The 21974-nt window shown below is 48.2% G+C and overlaps 1 protein-coding gene across 3 annotated transcripts; it reads left to right on the top strand.

The window, feature by feature from the left end:
- The first annotated feature begins 205 nt into the window (after positions 1–205).
- On the top strand, positions 206–20239 carry LOC111143409 (adenylate kinase 2). 3 transcript variants are annotated; one of them, XM_022497131.1, is made up of 7 exons: positions 206–380; positions 8242–8367; positions 10890–11000; positions 11133–11227; positions 15954–16026; positions 17204–17399; positions 19354–20239. In XM_022497131.1, the coding sequence occupies exons 1-7, from the start codon at positions 282–284 to the stop codon at positions 19356–19358; spliced, it is 705 nt and encodes a 234-aa protein (XP_022352839.1). In that variant the 5' UTR covers positions 206–281; the 3' UTR covers positions 19359–20239. The 3 variants fall into 3 exon arrangements, with proteins under 3 accessions (XP_022352839.1, XP_022352837.1, XP_022352838.1); XM_022497129.1 differs by lacking the exon at positions 19354–20239 and adding an exon at positions 18165–19345; XM_022497130.1 differs by lacking the exon at positions 19354–20239 and having other exon boundaries at positions 17204–17569.
- The last annotated feature ends 1735 nt before the right edge of the window (positions 20240–21974 follow it).

Genomic DNA, 21974 nt, shown 5'->3' with positions numbered 1-21974 from the left:
CCGGGAGCCCCAACCCCGCCTCGGAATATGATCGCCCGCCCCTTCCTTACTCCCGTACAGATTCTGTCCAATCAAAAGCAGCTTTCTACAATATCGCCTCATGGTTGGTAAATTGAAGTGTCCATCACGTTCGGGGGCGGGAGAAGCAAACTGACGGACGTGGCGGCGGACCAGTGTTAGCGGCGAGCGGGTCGTGCGTGGCGTGCGCGGCGCGCTAGACTGGAAGCGCTGGACCTGCGAGGTGTGTGCTAGCGGCTTGAGCGGTGAGAGGCTTGGCGGCCATGGCTCCCAACGTCCCCGCGCCCGAACCGGCCCCAGAGTGTCCCAAAGGCATCCGGGCCGTGCTCCTGGGGCCTCCCGGGGCCGGCAAGGGTACCCAGGTGAGCTGCAGGGGCGGGCTTGGCGGCGGAGCCTGTGGAACTCCAAGGTCAGGAGGGCCGGAGCTCCAGATAGCCCTGAAGCGGGACCTGGAGCCTAGGCCTGGGGAGGGTGTGGGAGGGTTCTGGGAAGGCGTTTGGGAGAGGGTCCAGTTGGAGATCGGGGGAAGTCTGAGTTAGGATTAGAGTTCTGGAGGGATCTCGACTTGAGGTGTCATGTTGGGATCAAAGGACTGATTTAGATTCCTTAAGGAGTTAAAAGCTGAGAGGATTTGAGCGGTAGGGTGAGCCTTTGGTTGAAGCATCTAGATTACAGCCTGAGTGGAGTCAGGGACCCCCGATTCCCTACAATGTGGGAGTGGCTTGTCCAGGGTTATGTTCCAGGCATTTGGGGTAGGGGAACCTTGCTGGTTAGGGTTAATGACTGAAGGTGGAGGAACATCTTTAGCACGTGAGACAGCGGGGGAACTGGGGTGTGCTGATTAAGAGTTCTAAGAGAAATCAGGTATGACCTACCTGAGCCAGGTAAGTTGGGAGAAATGAGAGACGGTATCAACATACGGGTAAGAAAACAGTCCCAGAGAGGTTACGTTGCTTTCCGAAGATATCAAAATTGACTTCATGCAGTCTGGAATGGAACCTCAGGAGCCATGGGACTCCAGGAGTTGGGACTCTAAAGTTACCTTCTACCTTAGCAGGCTGCGGGTCCTCACTTGGTGTCAGGGCTGTAATGGACCTGTAGATCAGAGTTGGGATTTATGATCTCCTTTTAAGATTTGGAAGCCCATAGGTTGGATTATCAGTGTCCCCTTCCTGCTTAAGGTCTGGCATTGCCCTCCAGGCCACAGGTTCCTGTTGGTCGTTAGCTGCTTAAGATGGAATTCCTGAAAGTCCTGAGCACCTAAGTGAATGGTGTTCAGGGGACAGCTCTGTGCCCACTTTTTCTTGAAAAGATTTTGAAAAGCACTTGAAAAGATCTTGTCTAACTCATTCTTGAGACCTCTCTGGCACCCAGCACATCACTTAGCACTTGATGGAGTTGGAAATGGTTGAAGAACACAGATTAATGTGGGTGATGACAAGGGAAGTCTGGGAGATACAGGTCATTCCTGTGATAATTGCTTTTTGGCTCTGGGCACTAGGTCAAGAACGACCACTTTCCCTAGCTGGAGCTGATTCATCCTTGGAACTCACTGTTACCTAATCCCCTTGACCTCCATTAACTTTGAAGTCTCTTTCCTGTTGCTATCACCCTCCGTTATTAGGGAAACTGCAGCCGAAGAATATTTAATCCCAGACTCTGCAAATTTTTGCTGTGACTACAAACAGGGTAGCTCAAATGCATCAATTAGTTTTTCTTAGTTCATACAGAAGTTAATAATTTTATTAGTTGTGTAATGAACAACCCATCCCAGTGCTGAGACAAGGGTTTTATAGTCTAGCAAGCTTTGTAACTTCTAAACCTGAATGTCTTCACCTGAAAAATGGTGATAATACGCACCTTACTTATTCAACATTTTATTAGTACTAAACATTGGAGATAGAGCAGTGAACAAGACTGATAGGGTCCTTACTCATACAGACCAAAAGCTGACAAGGATTTTGGAAGAATGTGTTATATACATGTGTAAAAGCATCCCTACGTACCTAAATGACAACCTGGCACATCACAGGCGTTTAATAATTATTGACTTCCTCATCTTACACATTTCCTTTCCCTTCCAACCGGATGTATTTCAGTGTAAAGAGTGATGTATTCAGGAAGTTTTGAAGGAAATTATACTTATGAGCTGATTTATAAGGGTGTGCATACAGCAAGTGTTGGTCAGAGAAGGCTTTGTGGAAGTGAAGGAGATGTAATTGGGACTTGAGGAAACAAGTCTTTTAACCTCTGTACACCTTTCTTTTCGTAAGTGGGACAAAGGAATACTAGTGGTTGTAGTTTTATGGAGTTAAAAAAAAACAGCAGGGGCACCTGGGTGGCTCTTCCCTGCTCTGCAGGAAGCCTGCTTCTCCCTCTCCCACTCCCCCTACTTGTGTTCCCTCTCTCACTGTCTCTTTCTCTGTCAAATAAATAAAATCTTTAAAAAAAAAAAAAGTAAAATAAAAACAGCAGTGTTCATAAATCAGAGGTTGCAAAGTGGCAGCGTCCAGCAGCATTTAGTCTACAAACACATCCTATATTTATTTTTTTCCTTTGAATAGGCTCTACTCCCCAATGTGGGGCTTGAACTCACAGACCTCAAGATCTGAAGTCTCATGCTCCACTGACTGAGCTAGCAGTCAGTGACTCCCTAATTTTTTAGGGAGGCTAATTTTAGTCACCCTAATTAGGGTGACTCCCTAATTTTTTTTTTTAAGATTTTATTTATTTTGAGAGGGGGTGAGTTAGAAAGCACAAGATGGGGGAGGGGGACTGAGGGCAGAGGGAGAAGCAGAAGCAGACTCCCACTGAGGAGGGAGCCCAACACAGGGCTCAGTCCCAGGACCCCGGGATTATGATCTGAGCCAAAGGCAGATGCTTAACCGACTGAGCCACCCAGCACCCCCTAACTTTTTTTTTAAGAATTTGTGGGGTTTTTTTGTTTTTTGAGAGAGAGAGCATGTGACCCGGGGTGGGGGTGGGGGGAAGGCAGTGGAGGTGGGGCAGAGGGAGAGAGAATCTTAAGGAGGCTCCATGCCCATTGCAGAGCCCCACAAGAGGCTTGATCTCCCCATCCTCTGAGATCATGATCTGAGCCGAAATCAAGAGTCAAACAAACTTAACGGACTGAGCCACCCAGGTACCTCAAGTTTGAATACAAAAGAAGACTGGTCCCCATCTACCCATTATCCAGCCCCAAGAACCATCAGCTGGTGGCCATTGCTTCCCCATCCACTCTCCCTTCACAAATTATTTTCAGGCAGCGACCAGATAGTGTGACCGAGGTGTCTCTGTCGCCCCGTTCACAGTTTTTTGTATGTGTCCAGCTTATACCAGTTCTTGCAGGCCAGTCTCTGTCAGCTGTATCAGTGCGGCGACATGACACCTCTGTGAGACCCATACTTTTATTCCCCTTTTTACAGTTAGAGAAACTGAAGTTCAGAGGGCCTGTTCTCTAGTTTACATAGCAAGTTATCGGCAGATCCGCCACCTGAATGGCTCCCAAGCCCCTGCTCTTTTATTGGCTATCTCCTACCCTGGGTTAGATTTTCTCCTACCCTATGCATATTGTGCTTGATTGTTTTAGTGTTAGAGATGCAGAGAGCAGCCCTTGCCCTCAAGAAGATACAGTACAACAAATAGTCACCCTTTGCTCAGTTATGTGACAGGGCCCTAGTCAGAGATTCCACATGTCGTCTGATTTAACCCTACAGCCCTAGAAGGTAGGTCCTGTTCTTATCCATGCCCTTTGTACTAATAAACTGAGGCCCAAATGCTGTACCTTGCCCCAGGATAGGCATAAAGAAGTAGCAAAGGCAGGATTTGAATCCATGACTGGTTCCTGAGCAGAGTCACCATCTTTCATAGTTGACACTAGTCTGGGTGTAGAGGCAGAACTGAACAGCACGCGCACAACCCGTACCAGTGCGAAGTACCACACGGAACGTGTCAGATGAGTAACTGACAAATGCTAGGACTAGTTCAGGGTTGGGACAAGAACTGTCATTTGTCGAGAGTATTCCATTCTTCCTCCTACCCAGCCCGTAATGTCGGTATCGTTAGCCCCAATTTATAGATGAGGAAATAGTCTCGAAGAATCCCTGGCCTAAGGTTCCATGGTAAGTTAAGAGGCAGAAGAGATACTCAAACACAGGTTTCTGTGCTTTTTAAAAAGCTTTCTATGGAGGTATACTGTACATGGAGAAAGGTACACATATCATAAGTGAGCAGCTTGATGGATCTTCACAACATGAATTTTCACAATTACCCTTGGGCGGCTTACATCCATGTTAAGAAACAGAATGTTGCCAGCATGGCAAAATCCTCCTGTGCTCCCTTCCAGGCGGGCGCACACACACACACATACACACATGCACCCTTTCCTCAGAAACAGCCACTAAGGCTCTGTGGGTTGTTATTGCTGTTTTTTAATAAGGCCGTATATCATGGATAAGTGCTAGGGCTTGCCAGCTCTGATGTTATTAGCTACGTGATCTTGGGCAATTAGCCTCTGAATTTCATTTATAAAATACAGATTAAAAATAGTTCCTACCTCCTGGGTTTGTTGTATATTATGCATACTAACTGCAGTAAAACTGCATAGAAAAACCCCTTGGCATGTTGCAAATACTCAGCTGATGTTGATGTGTCCTTATCAGAGGAACAAGGGATAGGTGAGAGTATTTTGAGAGAGATATGCTCAGAATTTGGGAAGAGTAGGGAAGAGTAGAAGGGAGAGGAGCTAAGGTCCTCAGAGATGCTTACATTATGTATTCGTGAACCATACATAGAGCTGCTGTTTACAGTGGTGCAAGGCAGATAGGTAAATTTGAAGGTGGAGGTAAATTTGAAGAGCTTAGGCTGCGTAGGAAGTTGATTATGGAGGACACTGAGTGCTAGACTAAGATATTTGGACTTCTCCCCTTTTGCACTGAGGAGACATGGAAGGCTTCTGAATGTGTGTGTAGGTGTTGGGGATGGGGGGCACGCCCAGCAGTATTTTAGGAGATGATTCCAGCTACATATTCAGGAGCATGGGATGTGGGAGTGGGAAAGACAGAGGCAGAGAGGTAATTTCAAAGTGAGAAAACATGAGTTTGAGATTAAATCCAACCTCAACAACTAATAGCTTCCCTTTATTTCCCTGAATGCCAGACACTGTGCTGAATGCTTCTGCATACATAATTTTATTAAGTCCCCATAATAGCTCTGAGAGTAGACATTATTGTCTGGACTCCAGGGATGAAGACACTATGGCTTTAAGAAGGCAGCATAACTTGTTCAGGGGGAGCACAGTGAGTAAATTGCGGGTCCTAGTTTCCAACCCAGATGTGTACCACCAAAAACCCAGTCTTGTCCCACTGCCCCCGGGGGGTTTCACAGACTGTGCATCAGAATCCCTGGGTGCTGCCTGAGAACCTCTCAGGCATAAACTTTAAGGGTGGGCCTGGCTTTATATTTTTAGCATGTGCCCCAGATGACTGTGGTAATACACTGAAGACCGAAGTTATTAAACCCACCCACCATGCTGCCTGTCTGGCGGTTTCAGCCATTCTTACCCGTGCCCCCCACAAAAGCCCACCTCTTCCCCCACAGGGTTCTCACAGAGGTGATGAGCCTGTTTCTTGGTTCATGGCCAGTGAGACACAAGTGACTCAGGGCCTCAAGCAGCAAGAGTGTGGTCCAGGGGCCAACAGGACAGCCAGGCCTACCAGCTTGTTAAAAATGCAGATGCTCAGGCCCCGCCCTGTGGAATCAGAATCTGCATTTTAGCAGCATCCCCTGGTGGTCTGGAGTAGAAGCAGTGCCCTGAAGCATAATCTTGAAGTGTGAGGGGATGGGGATTAAACAGTCCAGTTATTTCATCAGAATGCTTCTGTAGGTTGCAAGTAGAGTAATGCAAAAAAGAAAGACCATGGAGGGAAGTCTTCTATTAAATGCCCACTGTGTGTCTTAATGTTTTGGATACTTTACTTCCTCAAACCAGCCCAATGTTGTTATCCTCACGACAGCCCAATCAAGTAGATAGACATCCCCAACTGACTGGTGAGGAAACAGATGCTGAGAAGTTAAGTAACTGGCCCAAGGTCACACAGCTGTAGAATCCCATCATCCTGAACCGCACAATCCCGGTCTCCATAATGTTCCCCCAGGTTAACTTCAACAACCAAGGAGAAAGATTGGCAGAAAAGCTCAGTTCTCTGGGGGTGTGGCCACCAACCTGGAGGGCCAGAAGGTTTTCCACTGCCAGAGAGTCCTGACCCTCACTGGTTTTCCAAAGTGCATCTTTTAACACCTCCTTCATCTGGATTCCATTTTGCTGTGAAGTCATGTCTTTGCTTGAACTGAATCAGTCCATGAATCAAACTAGAATTTGCTACACTGAGCCCCATCTATTTCCCTTTCCTGTGTGCAACTAAGAAAACTCCCAGTGCACTGGCTTGAATAAGAATCCAACCCTACTTATTTTTTGAAACAGTTGAACCAGAACACTAAATATCAAGCTTCGTGAACTGATTCAATTCCTTGTAAATTCTGCAGGGTGGAGGGGTGGGGTGAGGAGGGTACTCCCGTTGTATTGTTCAGAGTTCTTCCTGTTCTGGTCTTTATTCTGCTGTGTTGTCCACCAAACTAGGAGCCTGTAGAGGCCAGAATCCATGTCTTGTTTTCCTGGCTCCCAGCAGGGTTCTTGGAGGGGGTGTCAGTGTTTTCTTTCTCTATGAATGAACGTGGAATTAGGACTGGGGCTGCAGTGCCAGCTAAAGTTCACAGAGTGTTTACTCTGTGTCTGTCCTGGTGTATATATGTCGAGCTCCATTTGATCCCATCAGCCCAGTGATGGAGGGCCTGCTACTGTTTCCATTCGACTTAGAGGAGATTTGAAAGGCAGTAAGGTGATACAGTTTTTCTCTAGTCACATATCTAGCGACTGGTGTCTGAACCCCAGGAATTTTGACTCTGAAGCCCATGCTCTTAACCAAAAGGTTATTCTGCCTCCTAAAACTACTATGTAAGTATATACTGTTGGCCAAATGCTCTTTTTATGTATCCTATCTCATCCTCACAGCTACTTTCTGAGATGGAGACTTTTTGCCTTCATCTTAAACAGATCAGGAAACTGAGGCTCTGAGAGGAAAGGGGAAGAACCAGATGTGCCTGAGGGGAAACCCGCATTCCTCACCTGGCCCCGGGCTACCTCCCAGGCCCCTGGCCACCTTACTTGACAGTAGTGCATTCATTTCTTTGGCAAATGTTCATTCAACACATTATATACCAGGCATTGTGTTGAGTGGTTGATCTACGTGAACTCATTTCAACTTCTCAGCAGCTGGGGCGCCTGGCCGGCTCCACCAGTATGACTCTTAATCTCTGGGTCGTAAGTTTGAGCCCTACATTGGGCATAGAGATTACTTCAAAATAAAAATCTTAAAATAGGGGCGCCTGAGTGGCTCAGTGGGTTAAGCTTCTGCCTTCGGCTCAGGTCATGATCTCAGGGTCCTGGGACTGAGCCCCGCATCGCATCGGGCTGTCTGCTCAGCAGGGAGCCTGCCCTGCCCTCCTCCCCCAGCCTACTTGTGAGCTCTGTCAAATAAGTAAATAAATAAATCTTAAAAAAATAAAAAGTAAATCTTTAAATAAATAAAGGGGCATCTGGGTGGTGCAGTCAGTTAAGCGTCTGCCTTTGGCTCAGGTCATGACCCCAGGGTCCTGGGATCGAGCCCCACATTGGGTGGCTCCCTGCTCAGCAGGAAGCCTGCTTCTCCCTCTCCCACTCCCCCTGCTTGTATTCCTGCTCTCACAGTGTCTCTCTGTCAAATAAATAAATACAATCTTTTTTAAAATAAATAAACTTTGCAGCAACCCTGAGAGGTACTGATACTGCTGTTTTGATTCTTCCCATTTGTAAACTGAGGCTTTTGTGTTACTAGGGCGTGTCTGGTGGAAGTTGTGAGAATAGCTAATATTTATGACCACTTCCTGTGTGCTAGGGGCAGTTTTCAGTGCTTTACAGGGATTCTGCCGTAGAAATCTTACTGTGACCCTATAATTGTTCTACATTGGACTATAACATCTGGTACTTTTATCCCTATTCCAGGTAAGGAAATCGGGCATTGGCCAAAGTCCACTGAGCCAGTGACAGGACCAGACTCACCCCCGGGCAGCCTGATGCCAGGGCCTTCAGTGTTAATTCTGTCTTGGTTTTCATCTTCCCCTCCACAGGCACCCAAATTGGCCGAAAACTTCTGCGTCTGCCATTTGGCCACTGGGGACATGCTGAGGGCCATGGTTGCATCTGGCTCAGAACTGGGGAAAAAGCTGAAGGCCACTATGGATGCCGGGAAACTGGTAGGTTCGGTGGTCCCAGTGAATGTGGATATTCCTGCGTCTCAGTCTGCACTGCCTCCTTTGGTGGCCACCGGCCACGTGGAACCATGGATATTAATTGAGATTTCCTTGAATTGAAAATTCAGCTGCTCAGTCTCACTGGCCGCATTTCAAAGGTTTGTTAGCCAGTGCGGCTTTAGAACGTTTCCATCATTGTAGAAAGTTCTGTTGGACAGCCCTGTGCTGCAGGGTGTTCTCACAAACTCACCCACTGCACAGACTTCTAGGGTAGCAGGTTATGTGGTACATTCTGAATGTGTGGCATTTATTTTATTCACAGTATTCCTTTTTTTTTTTTTTTAAGTAGGCTCTACACCCAATGTGGGTCTTGAACTTACAACCCTGAGATTAAGCGTCACGTGCTCTACTGACAAAGCCAGCCAGGTGCCCCTATTTATAGTATTCTTGAGGTTCTTTTGTGCTGATGCGTTTTGTAATAGGCCCTGGTTTTAGAGCCAGAAATGAAACTGCCATCCCTAGGCCAGAACTCAAGGATATATCCAAGAGAGAATGCAGGAAACCGCAGGGTGTTTTAACTCTGTTTTTGTGGCTCTGTGTTCTGTGTCTCTAACAGTGGAGTTGCTTGGTGGCTGATGGAAGTAATAATTCCTCCTACTTGGGGGATATAATAGCATTTTCTTACATTTGTAGGCCAGTTGATCTATTTGGATGATTACAATCTATTATCTACTAAATCTTCTTTGATTAGCGCCAGAGCTTAATTGTAACTGAGTTTTTCTGGGAGTTGGCCTCTGGAAATCACCTTCAGGCATTTTAATAACCTGGAACACCAAGAAAACATTTTAATTAAACTACAGAAACAATGGTTATAGTATAGAATATTCATGAGCAAGAAGATGCACTGGGTTGTAAGTACTTACAAGGTTACAAACCATTTGCTTCCATAACATTTTCCCTGGTTTCTTTTAAGATTTTATTTTTTTAGGGGCGCCTGGGTGGCTCAGTGGGTTGAGCCTCTCTGCCTTTGGCTCAGGTCATGATTTCAGGGTCCTGGGATTGAGCCCCACATCGGGCTCTCTGCTCAGCGGGGAGTCTGTCCCCTCCTCCCCGCCCCCCCACCCCACCCCCACCTCCCGCTCTGCCTACTTGTGATCTCTCTCTCTGTCAAATAAACAGATAAAATCTTTAAAATATATATTTTATTTTTTTATTTGATGGAGAGAGAGCAAGAGAGGGAGAAGTGGACTTCCTGCTGTGCAGGGAGCCCAATGCGGGACTTGATCGCAGGACCCTAGAATCGTAACCTGAGCCAAAGGCAGATACGTAACTGACTGAGCCACCCAGGCTCCCAACATTTCACTATTTTAAGTTCATACATGAAGATGATCAGATACCATTTTGGGGGAAGGGGAGTAGAAAAAGGTATGTTTATCATCTGGGAATCACCTTCAGAAGTCATTTTGTGCTTGGCCCTCTGGTCTTCTCGAATCTCAGAATGTTGGTTGGGGAAGGCCTTGGCTTTATCTTTATCCCCGAATTACCTCCTGGCAGGCTTTGAGATTGCATAGCTGTATCTGGCATACCCCTACCCGCCCACCTGCCCCTTTATCTCTAGCTTTCCCTTCGTGCTTGTGAGACCTTGAGCTAAGCCAGAAAGCTAGATAGTTTGGACTTTGGGTCTTGGCATAAGATCTTGTACTGAGAAAAAATTGGGGTATGGCCATGAGATTGCTTATCTCCAGCCTTCACTTCGTCACAGAGCTTGTACTTCGTCCCCAAGTTCACAGCAGGTCCCAGGAGATAAAAGTGTTAGCAGCCTTCACGGTCATACTAGTAGGGAACTCTGTTTCTATGAAAGCTCAGGAGGAAAACCAGTTTTTGGAAGCTGGAGGGGTCCTCATTAGGGCTTTTAGAGCAACTAAGAGGTGCTTTGGGCTGGCACCTCATTTCCTTGGCTCTGACCCAGTCTTGCCAGTTCAGCAGCCTTCTCTGTTACCTCATGTCCAGGATGGCCTGAACCACTTTACTGTTCGCCTGATCAGAATTGTGAAACAGGGAAGGTTGGTACCTTCCTGCATTTTGGTTGAGCCCCATTCTCCCATGGAGCCCTCCTCAGTGATCTCTCAGCTAGAAGCCCTCATCTTTCTTGTGCCTTGAGGACAGCTGATGAGCTATTATCTGATGGAAAGGATCCTGGCTAATGGCTGGTGAGGTCCTCAGGACCTCAGACACTCCTGTCCAAGTGACGGGCAGTGGGATCCTCTTCCCTCACCCAGATAGTTGGGACGCAAGAGAATCTCCAGGGAGGAGAACACATATGTGGCAACCACAAAAGTCATGAAACTGAATTTTCTTTGGCATGTGGAGCCATTCCACATTTGCTCTAATATTTGCTTCTTTGGGGTCAAGAAAACATGCTGTTTAATCAGGTTATAGAAACACAAACTTGTGGCCCTGGAGTTGCGCTCATGTCACCTAATTAACAGATTTAAACCCAAGGCTATCTTGTTCTTAACTTCCAGGTGAGCGATGAAATGGTAGTGGAGCTCATTGAGAAGAATTTGGAGACCCCTCGATGCAAAAATGGCTTTCTTCTAGATGGCTTCCCTCGGACCGTGAGACAGGCAGAAATGGTAGGTGCCTTGCATTTGTGTCACTAATGTATGAAAACGAACTCTTGGCCCTTTATCTCATAATTCCTTTGAGGGAAACGGCTCTGATCAAGCTCTGGTAGCTTAGATGGGCCATATAGTACTCTCTTGCAGCTCGACGACCTCATGGAGAAGAGGAAAGAGAAGCTTGACTCTGTGATTGAATTCAGCATCCCAGACTCTCTGCTGATCCGAAGAATCACAGGAAGGTATTTGTCCTCTGAAGGCCCCTCCTGGTCCTGCCTCCTCAGAGCTTTATCAGACCAGCAAAACTGCTCTTGCCTGATCCCAGCCAGGCGGCGTAGTGCCATTGTTACACGGGCTGGTCTTGTATGTGACATGGGATGGAGATACGTGGGAAGAAGAGCAAGGGGTTTGAAGGCAGACAGCATCTCAGGCCTGTCACCTTTTAACTCTGACCCTAGGCAGCTTTCTTAATCTAGCCAGGGCTGGTTCCTCCTGCGTCGAGTGGGGTTAATAAGACCCACGTCGAGGAACGGCTGTGCATTTTACATACCATGACCTGCGTAGTTCGGAGCCTTGCTTACGGTAGGTGCCTCAGAAAGATGCCATTCCTTCCATGGTTATCTCCAGTGCCCTGAAATCTGGGTTCATTTGGGAGTTGCCCTACCTTGCTGTAGGTTTTGTAGTGTGAAAATAGTATGACCACCTACACAAAGTTTAGAAAATGGAGGAAAATTTTGCTCGTGGTACAGCCCCCTCAGCTAAACCCACTGTTGCTTTGTACTTGTTTCAGGGTGCCTGGGGGGCTCAGTCCGTTAAGCGTCCGACTATCGGTTTTGGCTCAGGTCGTGATCTCAGAGGCGTGAGATCCAGCCCCGTGTCCGGCGCCATGCTCAGCACGGAGTCTGCTTCAGATTCTCTCTCCCTCTTCCTCTGCCCACCCCCTCACTCTTTCCTTCTCTTACTCTCTCTCTCTCTCTCAAATAATAAATAAATAAATATATTTATTTAAATATAATAAAGTGCATGTTGCTTAGAGCACCAGGCTGACTCAGCCAAGTGAAGCACGCAACTCTTGGTCGCAGGACTGGAGGTCGGATCCCCACATTGGGTGTAGAGTTTGCTTAAAACAGTAAATAAAGGGGCGTCTGGGTGGCTCAGTCGTTAATCTGCCTTTGGCTTAGGTCATGATCCCAGGGTCCTGGGATCGAGCCCTATTTCAGGCTCCCTGGTCGGTGGGAGGCATGCTTCTCCCTCTCCCTCTTCTCCTGCTTGTGTTCCCTCTCTTGCTGTGTCTCTCTGTCAAATAAATGAATAAAATCTTTAAAAAAAAACAAAAACAGTAAATAAATACAATCTTTAAAGTACTTGTTTCTTTGTAGTAGTCACCGCTAAATACAGACATGCTTCTGTTTCTCAACAAGTTTGCCCTGAAAGGGCCACTGCTTTAGGCTACAATTTCCTCTACCCTGTTTCCTGTCCACTCTGCCATCTGCTTTGTGCCTTCCAGAAATATGTGGGAAGATCTTGGCCACTAATAGACCTCCTCCCAGTCTCATCTTTATTGTGGGCTGTGACTTTGATATCCCTTAGTCATTTTGATGGAGTCTCAGGAAGGTAGTCAGTCTGCCATCTTGAACCAGATGTCTGTGACCATTATTTTTGCTTGCTGCTTGGTATTTCACAGTAGAGCCATCATTTACTCACTTGTCCCCTTATTGTGGTACGGTTGTGTTTTTTATAGTTGTCTGCTGTTAATTTAATGCTGTGACCATCCTAGTACGTGTAAACTTTTGGAATTAATTAGAAGGAGAATGTTTTCTTGTTGTAAATTTTACTAAGTTGATTTCCTCATGAAGATGCACATTTTTTCTATGGGTCTGTAGTTCATATCTACAAGGGCAGAGGTAGACATGTAAACAGACAGCGGGGTGAGTGTTGACAGGTGTTTTCCTGAGGGGCTACGTTAGATATGGTGGGATCCACTTTATTGACGCTGGGGGCCTTTGCATCGATCAGCCCATGTTTCTGGGTGCCTGTTCTGTGTGTAGCGCCATACTGGAGGGTACAGAAGAACAATGTGCCCGTCTCTGACCTCAGAGAGTCTACAAGCCATACGAGAAACCTGGGCTGATTAACGCAGTGGGTAGTCCTAAGGAGCGAGCCTGGGAGGGCAAAGGGAAGGCTGCCTAGGAGAGGTGTAATGTCAAACATGACCTTCCTGGATGGAGAGGATTTCGGTGAGGCTTTCCAGGAAGGGAGTAGAGGTGGGAATGAGTAAGGGTTAGGGGAGGGCCTCTAGCTCTAGGGGTGGTGGCAAAATGTCTGTCCGGAGTTGGAGGAGTGATCTGCGGGGCTGGATGGTAGAAAAAGTGCTATTGGGAAGATCAGATGGGCGCTTGACTGGGGAAGGTTGGCCAGGGTGAAGAGGGTAGACAGATTAGGAGTCATGTGACATTTTTAAGCCATGAGGTGTTAGGGCAGGAGCAGCATTCTAAGAACATTAGTTTGGCCCTGGTGTACAGGCTAAACTGGGGCAAAAGAGAAACAGACAAGAGCCCACCTAGGAGGAAGATTCTGATCCCCACGTGGAGTTGTGGAGGCTTTTGACTGGGGTTGGCTGGTGGGGAATGAAGAGATGCTGAAGAGCAAATTACAAGGTTATTGTAGAGCATGAAGAAGACCCAGGGTCTGGGTTTGGGGGTGAGTGATATGGTGCAACCACCTCCCTCACAGAGAAGGACACACCAGACGGGTAAAGCAGTTTTTTCAGATTCACTCTGTGGATCAGTGGCAGAACTAGCACTGAAAGTGGGCTTTCTGCCTCCTGGTCCACTACAGTGAGGGTTGGAAGAAAACGGGGCAGGGACTAGTTGGTTTAATTTGGATCTTATTTAAATCTGGCATGATAAAAACACACTGTAAATTTTGATTAGCTCTGACCTTACTTCTGACGATATTATGAGTCATTACTTTATGTCTTGAATATGTATGGTTGGCGGTTATGGGTTTTAACTTTCTCAGTGTTGGCTCTCCAATATCCTAATTATCCTACCAGTTGGCTGTCCTAATGTCTCAAGCCGTCCATCCTTTGTGGCTGAGAAAACAGGCATCTGAAGTGTCCTCCTCAAGACAGCAACGGCTCTAGAATCCCGGCTCATGTCCTTCCCCATCACGACCCCCACCACTAGGTCAGGCTCAGTGGTCCTTAGAGCTGTTGTGGTTGGTACTGAGACCAGTCCCACTTCGAAAACTTGGATCTTGGACTTTCTTTCGTTGCCCTTCCGGGGAGTGAGCCTGGCATTCCTCTTAAAATGAAGTCTGGGCACGGGGAAGGAGCCATGTGTTGTCTGTATCTGGAGGGCTGAGGGAATCGAAGTAAGTGAGAGATGTAGGGATGTGGAAACGAAAGAGTCAGGTCTGCTGCAGCTGGGCTGCTGTGTGCCTTGTGCTTTCCAGAAGGGGAAGAATCATGGTCCATGTCTCGAGCTTGCAAGCCTTTGCAGAGGGAAAGCTGTAGCTGAGCCCCGCAGCCTCTCCCCAGGTCTCCCAATAGAGGCACCAGAGGAACCTCACCAGTGACTCAAATAAAAGAGGGCCTGACAACAGGCATAGCCATCAGTGTAGCCTGTTCTGCTCAGCCATCACCTTGCCCCCACCAGTGCTGTAAATGGACTGCTTAGCCCCCCAAAAGTGTGCTGTCGAGACCAAGGAAGGGGAAGGGGGAGAGGGAGAGAGAATCTCAAGCAGACTGCACTGCGTGGAAACTGATGCGGGGCTTGATCTAACGACCCTGAGATTGTGACCTGAGCTGAAGCCAAGAGTCCAACGCTCCACCGACTGAGCCACCTGCGCGCCCCTGCCCAGGCTTTGATAGTCTCACCCGGACTTTCCCAACGGATATGCCGAGATGTGGATCCCCTCAGCCATCAGAGCAGCTGGGTAGGCCTGGACTATTCTGGAGGGGAAGCACGCAAGTGCTTAACACATAAATGCTTCCGCCAGCGCCAAGAGGTGAAAAATGTTGGGAAGCTCTGGTGTAACAGACCTTCATCAGGAGAGCAGGCATCCATTCAGTAAGAAAGTCCAGGTCGGCACAAACGTGAGAAACTAGACGTCTGGCTGCTGGGCAGTGTTTGGCCTGCTTTCCTCCCTTCTTAGGTTTCTGGGCTCCCATGGCATGGCCCCTCACAGTCAGTAACTCGAGTTTGTGGCCCAAGGGGGCCCGGCAGAGATGGGGTGCCCAGCTACGTTTTCAGCACCCGCTGAACACTTAATTCTTGGGCACTTCCTGACTTGTTGAGTAAGTCCTTTCCCCTGGTGCCAGTGTTCATATTGCTTGGCCCTTCGATGCTTCAGGGGTGCCTCCCTGTCTGGTGCCGTTTGCATCTAAAGGACATAATACTTCGCCATCACACCTTTCTGGTTTTTGTAACTGAACTGGGATATAAAATAGGGTTAGCTTCTTTGTCCTCTGGCCTCCGTGGCACGTTGTACAAATCTCTATTAAAGGATAGTCACATTTATTTTCGTTTTTTTTCCACATTTGTCCCTCCCACTAAAGTAAGCGCTGCTTTTGATCAGGCATCTTGATTCATTGCAGTGCGGCCCCTGGATTCAGTATGACGCCTGAGTCGGACTGAGCACTTAGTAAACGTCTGTTGGGCGAGTGGGTGAATAAAATGAAGGGCTGTGTAAGACCAGCACCGGGTTCCTGAATTAGGTGCTTAACGCCAGCCTCGGCAGCCAGACGGTCATTATCATATTGGGTCAAAGTAGAAAACATATTCCCTCTGGCATAAGCTTCCTGGAAGCCCGGCTATCTTCCCAAGCGAGAGACGCCTATAGCAGGGTTCTGGCTGGGTAAAGTCCTCATGTCCAGCTCCTCTGTTGTTGCTTATCAACCTGGAGACCCCGGGGTGCCGGGGTACTTTCAGGCAACCTGACTCATGTTCGTTTGCTGTCTTTCAGGCTGATTCACCCTCTGAGTGGCCGTTCCTACCACGAGGAGTTCAACCCCCCAAAGGAACACATGAAAGATGACGTATGTAAACCCAGGACAGGAAATTTCCTTTTCCTTCCTTCCCCTTTCTTCCTTTTTGTTTTCTGTTCTTTCCATCTTCCCTTTATTCCTACCAATATGATTAACTTAACCGTGAGAAATACCACTACAAAGTAAACCTCGTGCGCCATGGCTCTTCTGTCTACACAGCGCCTTCCCGGGTAGTTTATTATTTGACTTTGAGGTAGATACCAGCACTGGCTACTTCACAGTGCCCGGTTTATACCTGTCTTTGGTCCAGCGCAGCCTCTCTCTGTTATCATGGTGATCTAAATGGTTGACTAACCTCAGGAGAGGGCTGCTTGGAAGCCCAGAAGCAGAGCCAAGCTGGGAGAACAGGACTGAAGAGAGATGTGTTGATTGGTCCTAACTTTAGAAGAATGTCCCCTCTGTTGACTCTGCTGTGTCCGACAGATTCAGACTGTCTAGGCTGGATTAATGTTGCCAAGTGCTCAGTCTGCAGTGGCTTTCAGATGTGACAGGGAGGGTCTTATACATGTTCGCTGTAACATTTGCTGTACTAGGTCTGTTTCACCTGTTCTAGAACATGCAGGTGAGAGTGAGAGTCCTGGGTTTGCCTTTGCCCCTTCAGACAAGTTCGTCAGGTCCTACAGGTTTCAGAGCCCTCGTGTCAGCGTAGCCACGTATCCCACAATTGGGAACTCTGCATTCAGAGTTCTTTCTCATTTACTTGCCACTGCTACAACACTGATGGCCGACACCCTAGTGAAAACACCGAATACTTTGCCAACTAAGGTTACAATGGCAGATGCATCTCTGATTTTTTATGTATTCTCAGTCTCAAGGGCCTCTATCTTTCCTGCTTAAGATCCTAGAAGTGTTCATCTTGGAAGCCAAGCAGCCTGAGCAGAAGCTGTGAGAGAAGGGCCTTGCCTGTCTTCCTCCCACAAACCCCCTTCCTCACACTTTGCTGCCTCAGGCTGCCCGGCTCCTCCGGACTAGTTGGTCTGCTCCTAGGACCAACTTCCTGGGAGTCGCAAAGCTATTTAGAGTTCCGCAGTGGAGGGGATCTAGATCATCTTTCTTTCCCTCTGATGGACTTTGGGAGCAGACAGCATCACAAATCTGCACCTGGCATCATCAGATAAGGAACTTTGCTAACCGTCCCAGACTTTCACTGCCCCCTTCCTGTTCTCAGGTCACTGGGGAGCCCTTGGTCCGCCGATCAGATGATAATGAGAAGGCCTTGAAGATCCGCCTGGAGGCCTACCACACTCAGACCACCCCGCTGGTGGAGTACTACAGGAAACGAGGGATCCACTCTGTCATCGATGCCACCCAGACCCCCGACGTCGTGTTTGCCAGCATCCTAGCGGCCTTCTCCAAAGCCACATGTAAAGACTTGGTTATGTTTATCTAATGTTGGGTCCAAAAAGGAATTTCTTTCTTCCTATCCCTGTTGAGGGAGGGTGGGAATTACAGAGCAGGCAGAGAGAAGCTTCCTGAGGCCAGCGAGAATACCGTTTGTTGTACCGATTAAAAAAGCGCTTGCTTGATGTCTCTTTAGCGTGTGTGCAACTCTCATCTCATCTGTGTGTGTGCGTGCGTGTGTTCGTTGATTTAAATACATGTACACTCTTCCTTTTTTCTAAGCTACAGGCAAGATTGCTCTGCCAGCTGTTTACTTCTTTAGCCATAGTCTTGATTTTTATTTATTTTTACCAGATAGCCTAACTCAGATATCGGCCAGGTACCGCAGTTCTAGAACCTCATGGTCCCTCTCCCAACAGCTGAGTAGGAGTCCAGGATCACATAAAGTCAAGCAGGGCCAAGGTTCCCAGTGGCAGATGTTGGCAGGGAATTCCACTTGTTTTCTACCCCACAGTGAAAAGCCACAAGTCAGTATGTGGATGGGGATTGTTCTTTTTTTTTCCCCTCCGTGAAAAGAAAAGGGCATATACACTACAGATTTCAGAAATAACTGGTAGAGGTATCACCATAGAAAGATCTGGGCTAAGGTGGAAAATTTCTGTGATCTGCATCACAGTGCTATAAAGTAGGGACCCCTTGGGCCCCGTGTGTAAAAACCGAATTGTTGCCAAAGAATTAAACCCAAATCGATGTTCCTTTTGAATTCATGCTGCCTTCCGAACATCCAGGCTGGGCATCTGAGAGCAGCCAGGCCACTTCCCAGAGAGACCAGGGTAGGTTGGTTTGTTTGCATTTTTAATGTTGGTCTCAGTCCAAGTACGAACAAAACTGATTTGGAGGTGCTCTGTTCTTGGCCTCATTGTCATTAGAGTTTACTCAGACCCAGTCTCTGCAGGATATGAAACCGCAATCAGGTGTGTCTGTTGTAAACTCAGACTCTCTCCACAGACTCCCCAAGAAAAGATCACCCAAAATAAGATCAACTATGACAGGAACCAGCTTTTACTCCTAACTTCAGTTCCCCATCTATTAAGCATTTCCTGAGGTCCATGCTGTGCTATTTGACTTGTGGCAAACAGATGAATTAATAGACTGTTGGAAGAGGCCACAAAACAGCAGCTCCTGGAAAAACCATTGGAAAACCAGTGGCAGGCCCAGTAAATAACGTTGCCAGCCCTGGCACAATCTGCTGACTTGGTGCAGTGGGCTCTAGAGTCCCAGTCCCCGTCTGACCTGGGTCTCCTGCTGTCTATGGAACTCTGAGAGGGCTTGTCCCCTGTCCACCTGGAAGCTGGGCGTGGGTACGTGGCCATCTTGCTTTCCTTTGGTCTGGTTCAAGTGAGTGTCTGCCAGCTCTGCTCCGCCTTGCCTCCCTGCCTGTACACTAACTCCGCCCATTCTGAACAGAAACCTAGTCTGCCATGGGGCATTTCTGGGAAGCACATGACTTCAGGGAAGAGGAGTGAAACCAAAACTATGAGCTGTGTCTGCAGTGGCTTTGGGCCCTTCTCTGGGGGAGGGAGACCTCACAGATCCTGGAGTCCACTCCCCTTTCACAGGGGACAGTTGCAGCCACTTGGCCTCGAGGTGGCTGTCCTTGAGTGTTTGCTAATTGAATGTGTGTGATTCTCCTCAAATACTTGTCACCCATCCGTATACATTCACGTGTGCATATTTGGCTGCCGGTGAACCTAGAACATGCAGGATGATATGTCCTTTTGGGGGGTGGTCAGGATTTAGATTTTTGCTTCATTTAATTACATGGCCTTAACCTCAGCAGGCATGAGAGCTTTCTCCCGACAGAAATGTCCAGTGTCTGATACATTTGGTTGCTGGGGCCTGCATGCCAGCCTTCCCTGATACTTACTTGGTTTTTAAAAACCCGTTTTGTTCTCTCTTGTTTCCTCTCTATTTCAGCCTAGTAGCAGAAGGCCAGGCGAGACTGCACCACTGTTCATCACCCCGCGGCGTGATCCCTGCTCTTAGGTGCTGGGCAGAGGGGAGGGGTGGTCAGGGTGAGGATGGAGAGGGAGGAATGGCAAGGGCCCAAAAGGAGTAACGGAGAGCAACAATGTGATAGGCCGTCTCTTTCACACGTCATAGAGGAGTCTGAAAAAGGGGGAAATTAATTTTTTTTTAAAAACCTGATTAGAGGCTGTAAATAGAAATAGGGAGGTGCAGTATTGTTTCTAAGGAAGCCAGGTTTCATTTACTGTGGATTGGTGACAATATTTTTTAAAGTCAAATGTCCTAAGACCTCAGTTTTTATCTCAGAGCCTCATGGGTTGCCAGCCTGAGAATGCAGGAAGTCAGACTGTTGCCCCGTCTTTCCAAAAGCCTGGAATGGCGGTGGTTCGACTCCTGGCCTTGGTTCCCTTGCACCATGAGATCGAAAGATCATCTCTGCATTGGAAAGATTGGGAGGGGGCGTGTTCATGGGGGCCGTGGCTCAGCCAATCAAGTTTACTGGAGTTGGGGGAAGGTGGGGCTGGTCTCCCTCCTCAACCACATACTGCTGTGTACTGGTCCCCGCCCTGTTCTCATGGGTCAGCTCCCAGCCGCCACCCAGCATCCCTGCACTCTTGCCATCTTGCATCCACAATGTGGGAAGGGACCGTTGTTAATAAACAAGCAAGTGCCCTAAGCAACGTCATCCAAAGATTGTCCTTTCCATCCTCAAATCCTGTGACTGGGATCACTCGTCAGCACTGTGATGTATTATTTTCAATGAGGTGCCTTTCTTAACTGACCAAATGCTGCCTTGTTTGGCCCCTAAATCAATAAAGTATGTTAAAAATTTGTATCCCCTGTTGTGGCATTTTTTTGAGGGGATCTGGGCTAGGAGGAAAAAAAGGCATTGAATTCTGAATCTGGCTTGGAAACTCCTTCTTGTCACTAGAAGTCACAAGGCAGGGAGGTCCAAGTGTGTGCTCCTAAGATGAGCCGCGACCTCTTGAACTTTAGCTCAGATGCAGGCAGGCTTTTCTTGCCCCCAAGGACAATGCAGCTCGGCTTCCTGGCGACTGCGCTGTGCTCAGAGCTCAGAGGATGTGTGAGGAATGCCGGCCAGTCGTTTACTCTGCTCCTGTTTCCTTGTCTGAGGAAAGAGGGGTGTGATGCCACCTTCTCAAACTTTTGGCATTAAATGAAGTTTATAAAAAGAAGCTTTGTGCTTGGCGCCTGGCACACAGCAGACACTTGATAAGTGTTAGTTGGATCAGAATATATACAAAAATAATCTGCTTCGTGCCGGGCTGGAGGACTGTTGAGTGGACAGCTGTCCGCAGCCTAGAAAGCCAGTGCTTCTCATCCCTGGCCAGATTTTTGGCTGTCTCTTCTGCTGTCTATCCAACACTCCCGGTTGCTTCTTTTTTTTTTTTTTTTTTTTTTTTAAAGATTTTATTTATTTATTTGACAGAGAGATCACAAGTAGGCAGAGAGGCAGGCAGAGAGAGAGAGGAGGAAGCAGGCTTCCTGCTGAGCAGAGAGCCCGATGCGGGGCTCGATCCCAGGACTCTGAGATCATGACCTGAGCCGAAGGCAGCGGCTTAACCCACTGAGCCACCCAGGCGCCCCCCGGTTGCTTCTTTATAAGTCCATTTCCTGCTCAGCAAAAGAGCCAAGCTGAAACTCTCAGGCTCTTTGGAAGAGTCGCCTCTGTCAGGCCAGCTTCTGAGAAATGACTGCTATTCCCGAAACCAGAGGAAGCTGGGCTGGAAGCACCGCCATTCTCCAGGCTTGCTTGTTCTGAAGAGATCCAGAGTGGTCAGGGGCCTATAAAGGCCGCGTCTTGAGCCATCTCCTCCCTCTGCTTCCCCAGCTCCCCTCTGCGGTCATTTCAGGTGCCAACACGACTGACTCACTCATCTTTTTGTTCCCTGAGCTATTTAAATGCCCCATGAAAACCTTCTTCCCTTCCTCAATTGTCGTGCAACAAACTGGGGGACAGATCCGTGCGCCCGGTCCAGGAGGCCGCTGCGTGGTACGGTTTGGAAGAATGGCCTGAGAGAAGACCGGGAGACCTGTCGTTCAGGGCTTTCGGCTTGGTTTCCTCATCTGGAAACTAATTGGAACCTCCCCCCTGCCTGGAGGACAGACACCAGTCCAGGTACCACATGTGGGCTTCGTAGCCAAGACCTCGCTCGGCCCTCCCAGGGCATCCAGGTGGTCAGAGCTGTCCTTCTCTTAACAGGTGAAGTGAGACCGGGAGTGGCGAGGTCACACAGAAGAGGTGGAGTGTCCCCTTGACCTTGTAGTTGAAGGGATTTAGCACCTGGTGCAGCTCTACAGCAAGATGGGCCCCTCACTGCCAGTCTGAGGACCCAGGGGAAGTGTCTCAGGCTCTCTCGTGGGCACAGAGCACGGCAGACAACGGAATGAAGAGCGACCTTGGCCCTCAGGAAGCCTCAGGAGTCTTAGGAAGGCAGCTTAGTGAGTCAGAAGACAGACTTCCGCTGTGAGACCTCGGGTGAGTCATCATCTCCCGCTCAGGTGTGCCAGCAACACTGGAGACCGGATTCCCGGCACACCACACACGC

The sequence above is a fragment of the Enhydra lutris genome, unplaced genomic scaffold, assembly GCF_002288905.1.
Source record: "Enhydra lutris kenyoni isolate GAN:26980312 unplaced genomic scaffold, ASM228890v2 scaffoldscaffold9, whole genome shotgun sequence".
In the NCBI taxonomy this organism is placed as follows: Eukaryota; Metazoa; Chordata; class Mammalia; order Carnivora; family Mustelidae; genus Enhydra; species Enhydra lutris.
The sequence above is the reverse complement of the archived record's forward strand: the minus strand, read 5'-3'. Positions and strand labels throughout refer to the sequence as shown.